This window comes from Glandiceps talaboti, chromosome 11 (assembly GCF_964340395.1).
Source record: "Glandiceps talaboti chromosome 11, keGlaTala1.1, whole genome shotgun sequence".
NCBI classification, from domain to species: Eukaryota; Metazoa; Hemichordata; class Enteropneusta; family Spengelidae; genus Glandiceps; species Glandiceps talaboti.
Genome location: NC_135559.1, coordinates 684,778 through 697,295, shown reverse-complemented (window position 1 = coordinate 697,295; position 12,518 = coordinate 684,778). Strand labels below are relative to the sequence as shown.

General features: G+C 34.7%; 1 protein-coding gene across 3 annotated transcripts in view; it reads left to right on the top strand.

Annotated features, from left to right (window-relative positions):
• Positions 1-669: 669 nt before the first annotated feature.
• LOC144442383 (neuronal acetylcholine receptor subunit alpha-7-like) overlaps positions 670-12,518 on the top strand; it is a 70,536-nt gene continuing 58,687 nt past the window's right edge. For 2 of the 3 annotated variants that reach the window (XM_078131715.1, XM_078131713.1), the window contains exons 1-2: positions 670-808; positions 1,137-2,099. In XM_078131715.1, the coding sequence (XP_077987841.1) occupies positions 2,006-2,099 (94 nt within the window). In that variant the 5' untranslated portion in view covers positions 670-808; positions 1,137-2,005. Of the gene's footprint in view, positions 809-906; positions 2,100-12,518 lie in introns of those variants that run through there. The other variant, XM_078131714.1, reaches the window with a different exon arrangement.

The window sequence follows — 12,518 nt, the reverse complement described above, 5'->3', positions numbered from 1 at the left end:
CAAAACACCTTTGTCAAAACAGATGATAATATAATGGTGATCTTGTGGCTATAATACACTGTTGAAAGAGCAGTATCGTCGACTTGTCGTGTACAGATTGAAAGTTAATCATGCGTAAAATAGAGAATGTTTATGGTCGAGTGGTTTGACGATGATTTGCCGGACGATCACCGAGGAAGAGCTTTGGATGAAGTCGTGCGATTAGATGAACTTCATTTCCCAATTATCATTCTCATATACTCTTGCTATATTCTCGAGCTCTGGCCATCGTGCAATGAGTATTGTATAAAATACCTCTCGATAAAAAGACATCGCTAATATGAGAGTACATTTTATCGCTTTCATACATACAGTTTTTGCTGCTCAAACCGAACTATAGAGGGTGTATTAATGTATTCTATTGATCATATTGATGTTGTTTACTGAGGAGTAACCATGACTGACATGTTTATAAAAGTGCTTATATATTTGATAAACTCGATATTTTCACGTTGAAAAAAAGACTGACACAAGCCATGGTGTACTGCTATAGATTGCTCACTCGATAATTGAATTCGATCTGAACGTAAATCGAGGTGAGCACTTTCAGGAAAGCCGTGCTTGAACCCTTTATGATACTGCTCTTTTTAATAAAGGCTCCTTAACTTGGTACGTGTTATTCAGAGTTGGCGATTCAAAAAAGTGAATGAATAGTCGTTTCACAGCGGTGTTCGTTACATGCAGAATTAGAAAATTGCAGTATGTATCCATTAACCATGCTTGAGTATGTGAAGCAATTGGTGATGTTTGATTGAACAGAATACTAATGGCAAGTAAACTATAGGAGATAGCTGCAGATTTGCTTTTTTCTTTTGGATTTGATGGTGTCAAGGTAACGACGAGGTGTATTTGAATTGTAATAACCACATCATCACATCTGACGATTTCCCATCCACTCCAAATTCATCGGCGTTTGGATCACAATAAGGGATTTTTGTTTGAAGTACTGTCGATTTTTGTTTTTATCGCGGCCGTCTTTGTGTATAAAGGAATTATATGTTAGCGTATTATGACTGATCGCAGGGTGTACGGAAAAAGTATAACGTTAGGATTCTAATTTGAAATAACATTCAAAATTGTTTGGTGATTATCTATAGGTATACAGAACGGTGAGATATGCAGACTTGACGTGGCTGAATATACTGCCCTCCCTGGATTATCATCGGTTGTGAAATATACACTTCATGAACTTCTTTGTCGTGAACGGTACTGAATATTGCCGCTAAATATTGTGTTCCTCTCATCATCATCATCATCATTAGATCAAGTTGACATGTGTGGTCAAGTTCTTCTGTTATCATCATAGATTACCTGACCGACTGGCTAGTTACGTCATCAACTTAAAACTCTTGGCATTTTATCAAATGATTTGTTTCCCTTGTTACCTCGTGTAACCCAAGCCAACTTCTATTATAAAACAACGCGATTATTTTTTGTTGATTGATTTAATATATTTTTATGTTCCTATTACTTCCAACTTCCCGTCGCAGTGTACATAATCCCACACGTCTGTCAAGCAAGATTCACATTAACGGGATCGTACACGTATATGGTCTTTCCTCTTCATTTAAGTTCCAACACATAGTCTTTGTGTGGGTTTGCCAAACCTTAGCTGGCACATCACGGCGTTCAGCTGGCGTATCGGTGATGACGATAACCACAAGGTAACTTCGGTGTACCATACGGGAATTTGTCTACGTTTAATACATGGGCAAAGGAGAAACCATTTCACATTTTACGGGAAACGAGCCTGACGCTGGATTGACTTTGTATTTATAGACTAAGAGAGTGGAACGTTACAGGGGCCGAATAATTCTTCGTTAATTCGACCAGAGACAATCAATTTTCATTGCACCATCTGTGGCATATGTAACGCGTTCCTTTAGAGGTGTGAACGGCGTATAATTTATTTGGAACCATAAGTGACGTTGATTCATCTTTTGTCGGAAACGGTTTATATTGATTCATGATGCGTCCAATGAACAAGTTGACAGACTCGGTCATCTACCTGACAATGTTTAAAATATGCATCGTTTTATATTTTGGATGTATGTTTCAAGGTAAGTACTTTTCTGTTAAGTCCGTTTTCAACTTCCATATTCCATTTCGCAATTGTGCATGTCATATTATATTTGTACTTTCCTCAGAGTCCTTCATTCTTGCTGCGAGTGTTATTCCCTCCCTATCGTGCTCTGTCCCTCTTCCCCATTACGTACCTCAGTTTGTCTGCATTCCCTCATTATGATATGGTATTTAATACATTAGCAATATTATATACTGGAGCATTTTTACAGTCGTTTCATTGCTATAACAAGTAAATGATCTTTGCCATTTGCCTGCATTAACCGATAAATGCGCCATTATACATTTGTTTCCGCAGTTGTATATTATTTTTGACAAGCTGTCCCTCAAATATCAAGGTTTGTTCAACTCATTGTGCCAGTACACCTCTTACTGTTTCTCACCTGTTCTTCAGTATGTTGTGATGCTCTAACAGTTTATGTTGTATGCCAGTATTGTTTAAGTTGTACATTTGTTATTCAATTGCATACCATTCCCAAACACGTTCATAATATTCCTGTGCGTGTCTTCAAAAGTGTTTGGATTATATACTTATTTCGCCTTACGTGACTGTATCACATTCCACAAAAGTATTGTTTTTAATTGACATTCTTATTTCAGGATATCGCTCTAGATCCCACTTTAAATCCATTTATGGGTAGACGTTCCCACACATAGGCTTACGTTGTATATTATGTAATCTGTTCAAACGCAGTACCATTGCAATCATACTCTCATTTGAAGTGACGTCATGCTAACTTGCCACTTAGTAACTGAACTTATTTATTGTTACTCCTTTTGTATATGATTTATTTGGGATAGGCTATGACCTAGCCCGGCATAAAATCAATCTTTCATGCATGTGTTGATTTGTGGAATAGTACACGGTAATTGCATCCATGACAAACACACTTGAGGACTTAATTTCCTCCAAGAGGCAAATACGAATGATGATTGAAACGTAAAACCCAATTTTACAAGAAAAAGAGTCGGTCATTAATGGAATTGGAACACCTATGCATTATTCAAACAATTACTAATATGTACTCTTTACGTTCGTGTTATTTTCATATTTTGATATCCATGCCCCCTTTCCTGTGATGCATTTTAAATCTTTCGACACTTTTGTTAGATATTTTCGATACAGATTTGATTTCTCTGTCTTTAAGTCATTCTGTAGAATACTGCCTTTGTACGACAATTGGTAAAATGTATTTCTGAGACCGTAGAATGCGTTATTTCAACGAGGGTTAGCTACAATTTAGTTTTAATGTATGTGAATGCAACGTTACGTGAAACGTTTGCAACTAGAACATTTTGGCAAATGACTGTCTTAAGGTGTTCCCATGGACACTACATTTCTCCCATGTTTTGCTAAAACCTATTCTACCATATTTTGTTTCATGTCTGTTACTTCGGAATTTCGCTTCATGACATTTAAACTTGAATGTAAATTTCTTCGAAGCTTCGCGATTTCTCCCCAGTCTGATTCGCCTTTTGATAAGTCGATTTTTCTTATAGGTTGTATGGCAAAATGTATGTATATAAATGGTTCCATTTCTACGACTTTTGCTTTAAATGAGTGTGCATTCTTCGACGTTTCGTAAAAAAAATGTCTGTTGCTACAAAATCGCTAATATGACGGAATGGCTGTATGACTTGACACGGTGACACTAAATCATTTTAAGAAGTAAATCTCCTGTAATGATGACAGCTTGTCTGTTTTAGTAGCCACGACTAGAAATATCTCTGTCGATGATTGATCAATTTGTCAAAATCTGTTATGTTGACCCTATGAACATTTGCAACATATTTAAATAATTAATCAAATACTTACGCTAATCACTAGCATACTCAGTTATATGTTGGCATTATTAATAACTCCCCGTTGATCCATAAAAGCATTGACGGATATCAATTAAGGTTGAATTCCATATTACGTGTTTTATTTACCAGTTGCCAAGAATAGTTTGTTATCTGGTTACTGGTCAAAATTGAATGTTTGCAAAGTAATTATTTTCTCTTGAATGTGTTAAAACTGTTTTGCGCTATATTACACCAGGGTCAGACCTGAACTAGCTGGTTAGAGGTCTTTAACATCAAAGGCAATGTTTTTTGCAACTAATTTCCTTTTCTTGAGCATTTCTTAAAACTGTTTTGCATTCAAACAGATCACTGAGAGGCAGACGAGACTTTACTGGTTTTAATGGTCTTCAACACCAAACGCATTCTTTTCAAAATGTTTTGCCTCTCACATGTGTCAACACTATTTTGCATACTAATAACATACCACAGTTTGTTAGCTGGTCAGGTGGTCTATAACATCAAAAGTAATGTTTTGAAAGTATTTTGTTTCTCCCAAGAGTATGTGTCAAAATGTGTTTGCAATTATAAAAACCAGAACCCGCCAAAATTAATGCAGTTTGAATTTTAAAAGTTCGTATACACCATCCTTCTCTTGCATTATTTTTTATCGTTTGATTTGACGATATTTTTTTACTTTTGCAATGTTGAATTCAAGAGAAAGCAGTAATCATTTCGAAGGATCTGGGGACCCTGCTTGGACTGTATGCATTACGTAGGCTATATACGTATTATCGTCGTATAGTGTATATATTTCAACATGTAGAGAGAGAGAGAGAGAGAGAGAGAGAGAGAGAGAGAGAGAGAGAGAGAGAGAGAGAGAGAGAGAGAGAGAGAGAGAGAGAGAGAGAGAGAGAGAGAGAGAGAGAGAGAGAGAGAGAGAGAGTGTGTGTGTGTGTGTGTGTGTACTACCCAAGTATAGTGTATACATTTAAACATGTAGAGAGTGTGTGAGTGATATGCAAGTATAGTGTATACATTTAAACATGTAGAGAGTGAGTGAGTGCTATACAAGTATAGTGTATATATTTAAACGTGTAGAGAGAGTGTATGCTATGTACGTATAGTGTATATATTTCAACATGTAGAGTTTGTGTGTGAGTGTGTGTGTGTGTGTGTGTGTGTGTGTGTGTGTGTGTGTGTGTGCTACCCAAGTATAGTGTATACATTTAAACATGTGGAGAGTGTGTGAGTGCTATACAAGTAGAGTGTATATATTTAAACGTGTAGAGAGTGTGTGCGTGTGTGTGTTGTTGAAAGTGTAATGTCCTAGAAAAAGGCCTTCTGAAGAGGCTATTGCTTGTTTCATTGAATACTGATAACCTATTGTTAATTTTGAAGCGGTTTCACATTCCAATTTTCACGTGTTCGCCTTCTCGTGAAGATGAGAAAATAAACGGATGTAAATAAAATAAGAAATGTGACAATTGAATGTTTTTAGGTTCTAATGTGACGGATTTCATAAATGGAAGTTGTAAAAAGAGACTAGATACTGTAAGGCAAATACTATATCTGATATATTCAGCTGTTGTACAGACATTTATGACATGTCAAAAATAGTATTGAGTAGGGGTTTACTATGGAATAGACAAATGGTTGATGGATAGAGACATTCTTTTAGATGAATATCAACATTAGTGTAATGTAAAAGTGATATCATAATCGTTGTATTCGGTCATTAGTCGTAATATGTAGTCGAGGGTTAATACATCTGTACAAGATGTATGGGTTATGATGTATAATGTACATTGAGTGCAAACAAAAGCAAAATTTATGCCACATATTATGTTTCTGCCTTTTTCCTTCTATCCATGTCTGCGTCAGCCTCTCTAGCTCTGTTTTTTCTGTCTGTCTGTCTGTCTGTCTGTCTGTCTGTCTGTCTGTCTGTCTGTCTGCCTGTCTGTCTGACTGACTGACTGGCTAGCTGCCTCTCTGTCTCAGTATGTCTGTCACCACCCCCCCCCCTCTCTCTCTCTCTCTCTCTCTCTCTCTCTCTCTCTCTCTCTCTCTCTCTCTCTCTCTCTCTCTCTCTCTCTCTCTCTCTCTCTCTCTCTCTCTCTCTCTCTCTCTCGCTCTTTGGTATGTAGGTTAATATGTACTTCACTTCTATATCCATATGGCAAACTTTAACAGACATATCCATATGATGAATTAACGGGTTTTCACATATAACAACAGATGTTGTGAATTTTCCATCTATGCAAATACACATGAACATTTCGTTTTCATTTAATTTGGTTTTTCAAAAAAGGAACTGTTATTTTTTGTAATTTCTACAGTTATAACATATTTCATAATATGAGCTGGCGCCACCACAAAATCATCTAGGCATATATAGTCATCTTTATAGATCATAGGAATAGCTTTGAATACTTATAATAATTGTTTATGAGAAAAATATGAATAATATGACATATTTACTGCATGCAATAAACTATACGATACAGTAACAATTGCTTTCTCGCCCTACATATAGAATTGTAAAATCAGGCGGTGTTCAGAAATATAACTATTATATTATATTATATTATTCCATAAGGATGATAATTTTTATGATACCAACCTTTATTCAGTGTTGCTGTGTATATATTATCTAGTATAGACTATGACAACTAAAAACAGTAGAGGTAATGCAAAACAAATGTACTACTATACGTACACAATGTACGAAGTTTCAAATAAAGATTCCTATAAATTGTCAAAGTAAGAATATGTCTTAGTTGGTTGGTCATTATTAGTAATTAGTTGGTTAGTAGACAATTAGTCATTATTAATAATTAGTTGGTTAGTAGATAATTAGTCATTATTAATAATTAGTTGGTTAGTAGATAAGTAGTCATTATTAATAATTAGTTGGTTAGTAGATAATTAGTCATTAATAATTAGTTGGTTAGTAGACAATTAGTCATTATTAGTAATTAGTTGGTTAGTAGATATTTATCATTATTAATAATTAGTTGGTTAGTAGATAATTAGTCATTATTAATAATTAGTGGGTTAGTACATAATTAGTCATTGTTAATAATTAGTTGGTTAGTAGATATTAGGTGATATCAGCTAATTATATATAATACTAGATAATTACAGCTTACATTCTATATGTTTAGATTAGCTGATAATAAATTGTATCTCTACTAGATAATTACAGCTAATAATTTACTAGTGCATCTACATTCTATATGTTTAGATTAGCTGATAATAAGTTGTATCTCTACTAGATAATTACAGCTAATAATTTACTGGAGCGTCTACAGACTATATGTTTAGGTTTGTAGATATTAGCTGATACTAGGTAATTGTATCTAACATTAGATACTTGCAGCTAATATTTTGCTAGTGTGCCTGTAATGTCTTTGTTTAGATTTTGAGATATTAGCTGATATGCTATGCTATGGTGCACTATGGTATGATATGATATGATATGATACGATACGATACGATACGATACGATACGATACGATACGATACGATAATATGATATGATATGATATGATATGATATGATATGATATGATATGATATGATATGATATGATATATGATATGATATATGATATGATATGATATGCTATGCTATGCTATGATATGCTATGATGTGATGTGATGTGATGTATGATATGATATGGTAGAATACGATATATGTTATGATATATGATATGATAGTGATATGATAGATGTGATGTGATGTAATGTGATATGTGATGTGATGTGATGTGATGTGATATAATATGATATGATTATATCTAACACAAGATAATTTCAGCTAATACATTACTAGTTCACCTACATTCTACATATGTGTGGGTATTAGCAGCTGATACTTTACTGTAGCAGACATACCAACATCCTATGTGTTTATAGGTTTACATACAAACACAATTGAAGGAAATGTTGCTAAAACATCACGCAAGATAATTGCAGGTGTCTCTGTAACTACCTTTAAGATTCTTCGACTTTCCTTAATCCACAACAATCCAATAAGGCGATCAAAGATGTTCATTTATGTCTTGGTCAGTTTGGCGTCCTCCTACACAAAATCCATTTTATCGGCGTGGATTTGTCAATTCTATTAGGTTCTACGACGTTGCCTCCAGTCATTTTCAACCTGTCGATTTTATTCTCTGCCTTAGTCAATATTCTAGCCTGACGTTGATGAAATGAACATGGAATGATCGAACTGCAATGATGCCTTATAGAGCATTGAGTAGATTAAAGTTCTATATATTGAATCTTATAACTGCATTTATTTGGATTCGTTTGTACCTATATCATTGTAGGTTTACTAGATTCATATATATGTACAGCTATATATCAGAATTAAGGTGGCTGAGTCATCTAATGTCGTTAAACTCCAAACTGTTGCTAAACATAGCTGAATGTTTCTAAATAATGGTGAATGTTGTTAAACATTGTCGAATGTTGCAAATGTTGCTAAATATTTATGAATGTTGATAAACATTGGTGAATGTTGCAAAGTATTGGTGAGTGTTGCTAAACATTGGTGAATATAATAAGTGTGATTAACATCTGCGAATGTTGTTGAATAGTGGTAAATGTTTCGAGTGTTTCTAAACAATGATGACTGTTACTAAATATATGTGAATGTTGGTAAACCTTGGCGAATGCTGCATGTTGTGAAACATTAGTAATGTTGCCTAAACCTTCAAGTTGCTGAATGTTGCTAAACGTTGTTGTTAATTCTCATATATATAATAATAATAATTGGTGTATTTCAGAATAATATGGGCCTCCGGTCCCAGATATATATACAATATAATAAATTCAGTTACACAACTAGTTCACAGTGCCAGTGTAATACATACAGTGATAAACAAGGATGTCTTTGTAAAGCTCCAAAGCACACATTCGCTGAATTATAAATGGTAAATTATAGAGTGTTTACACTAGATTTCTAGTGGTATTTTCATCCTTAGATGCCATCAACTGATTAAAATGGCACCATGCTCAGTATAATTCTCATATATCAGACAATGTAAAACTGTACGACATAGAAATATAAAAACATAAATATGCAAATGCAACAGCAAACATAAATATTCTGTATTGGTGACTTGACAACATATCAGCCTAAAGTACATTTCATAATTACTGTATATGTTGCCTTAGAGTATATGACGGAGACATTATTAATGTAGATACTTCAGGAGGTGATTTAACAAAACAAACCAAGAACATTGGAATTATTGTAGAATCTTGCATATAAAAGCCAGTATCAGATTGTCACGTTGTTTACTCTTGAATGGTGGCGCATTTTTTCATGAAGTTTGTCTAATCTTGTCTTATCTAATAATGGTCTGTTGACAAAGACGGCAGTATGTAGTCGCAAATTTCAGGTAACAATGTTTAAGTTGTGTTTGGAACAAAAACGTAATGTAATAGATTGGATCACCAACACAAATGGATTTTAATTTGAAGAAATCATTATAGACATTTAAATTAACATTACAGAAACCTGTACTTTTATGCAATATTGAAGCGTTTATCTAATTAAACAAAAAATTTCATTATCATATCAACGTCTTCATATTTTGACGAGGTTAGACTTGGTGATTAATTATTTCAAAACGTGTCAATCTGACGCCATGCCAATGTGTCTATATTGAAGTTTCAAATTATAAACCTCGTCATCCTTCTTTTACGAAAGAAAAGCTGAAGCGTTTTTATTAAATTGGTTGGGTTTATGGCTTACTTTGTTACGTATCATATTGCCATGCATTGAGGTCTACCACTCTTAAAAGTCATCCAGGTAACCATATGATGCTCGGTTCTACTATTGTGTTACGTTAGCAATGAACAGCCTCTGACGTCATCACTGACCTGATCAGACATAAATGATGCAATTCAACTAAACTAAGGTCATTCATTTTACATAGTTCTATGGATCTATGTAACTCGATCCCAGTCAAACTTATTGATATGGTTATCTTTATTAATTTAATATTTTGTGATAAAACATATCGGTTAACGTGCCCATACTTGTTTCTGGCGAGGACAGCAGTAGAAACAATACATTGATTCGATAAAATGTTATGGTAGTGACATCTATTCAATTTTTGTAACCAAATACACGTATGAATGTATTGGAAAATCGATCAACGCAAAGACTTAAATTAAATAAGTTGCAAGTTAAAAAATGTTGAAATATGCAGAGACACGCAATGATGTGCTACCTTATACAGCACAGTACAAACATTTTCCTATTCAGGATCATCTCCCCATTCCCGCCCTTTATCGTGGTTTGTTTTTTATGGAGGGGTGTAATTTATTGAGTATTCTTTATTTGTTTTGTTTTTAAAGTCGTAAAAATACTTTTTACTTTCTAAATGCAAATGAAGGCAATGATTAAAAGGGTAAAGTCCAGCCAAAGTTATGTCTGCCTTTATTACACCGGTAGTGATTACCGCTATCGACGTCAATATGATATTGGAGAAAGAGGCTATACAGCACTTGACATATATTCACACATTTGGAGATTTCCTGCAAGGATTCATTGGAAAGCCTGTTGTAATGACATCACAAATAGCCTATTTATGTCTTGACAGTCTTTTTATTTGCCAAGACATAGATGTCAGGTTGATTTCTAAGAGGTCTTCCTATAAACCCTTGCAGGATATCCCTACAACAGTACATTGCAGCAGGACTTCTTACGAGATTTCAAAGATTTGTAAGTTACCGAAGTGCATGCCATTTCATCACCAATTGCAAACTCGTGATTTTAGTTGATAGTAGTAATCAAAGCAAGTATAGAAAAGGCAGAAATAACTGTGACGGAATTCGAACTTTTCCTAATATCAACATCCAACAATTACAAATGAAAAATTGGTATTTATACTGGTTACAAGAATTTACAACTTGGGAAAACGTGATTGCTTTTCAGTGACAGTGTGATTCTTTACAGCATCATTCGTGCATGTCTAGCCTACAGGTACTTTTTCTTCTTTATTCGCCGCATCTCGTTCAATATCACAATCTGATGTTACTGCCTTAAGCCATTACTATCCAAAACAACCTACCGTGTCGATTTGCTAAAGGTCACGTCTTTGTGTGTTCAATAATGAAATGGTGGCACAAGATAACATAGTAAATAAATTATGTGTCTTTGATGAATTCAAGGCTACAGATCTTAACAAAGTTATATTTACATTAACTGGTATCAGTAGCACCCAGTAAAGATACTCAACTTTCACGAAATGTAATTGTAAAAGTACATGAACATCAATCCTAAAGACATTTAAGGCATCTTTGTAATATTTATTTCCCACAAGTACAGATACAATACTTCGATAGCAAAAGGCAACTTTATTGCAGGTGATGTTTATAGCGATGCAATCGAAGCCATAACAACAACATCAACTTGATTGAAAAAAGACCTTACTAATCATTATCGTCTAGCTGAGCAAACATCTTACCAACATTGCATCATTTCATCCCCTGGCTGGACAATTTTTTTCGAACCTTGCTACATTTTATCGTCTGGCCAGACAAAATATCTTACAAACATTGCTACATTTTATCGCAAGGATGAATGGATAAATATCTTACAAACATTTGCTACATTTCATAGTCTGGCTTGACAAACACCTTACGACCAAAGCTACATTGTATCTTCTTCTCGATACGAAATTGTGTACAATTGTTACATGTTAATTCTTTTAAAAAGGATGGAATACCTAGAAGTAGCCCAATGAAAGAAAATGTGGAAATATTGGCAAGAGTTTTTGCACCAGACGATGGAATGTTCTAGGGAGATTCTTAAGCTTTCGAGTCGGACCACATTCTTTTGTGAATCGGCTTCTATTGTATGATGCCTGACATGGAGTGTTGAAACAAACATCAGACTACTTTTCTATGGTAGTCTGAGCACAAACCCAGTATTTGACCACTTGTCTATGGTAGTCTGAACACAAACCCAGCATTTGACCACTTTTCTATGGTAGTCTGAGCACAAACCCAGTATTTGACCACTTTTCTATGGTAGTCTGAGCACAAACCCAGTATTTGACCACTTTTCTATGGTAGTCTGAGCACAAACCCAGTATTTGACCACTTTTCTATGGTAGTCTGAACACAAACCCAGTATTTGACCACTTTTCTATGGTAGTCTGAATACAAACCCAGTATTTGACCACTTTTCTATGGTAGTCTGAATACAAACCCAGTATTTGACCACTTTTCTATGGTAATCTGAACTCAAACCCAGTATTTGACCACTTTTCTATGGTAGTCTGAACACAAACCCAGTATTTGACCACTTTTCTATGGTAGTCTGAGCACAAACCCAGCATTTGACCACTTTTCTACGGTAGTCTGAGCACAAACCCAGTATTTTAAATCCCTAATATTTATGTAATATCCTTCACTAAACTTGGATACAAATTGCAGATGTGGCACACAACTTGCTTTCAATTGATCGTAGATGCAATAATAATACAATGGAAACGAGCGTTTGACCCCAACAAGAATAATTGGTTTAAAGTGGTCATTATGAATTGCTGTCAATTCAAAAGAATTTGGTGCAAGTGTAATAGTTGGAGGA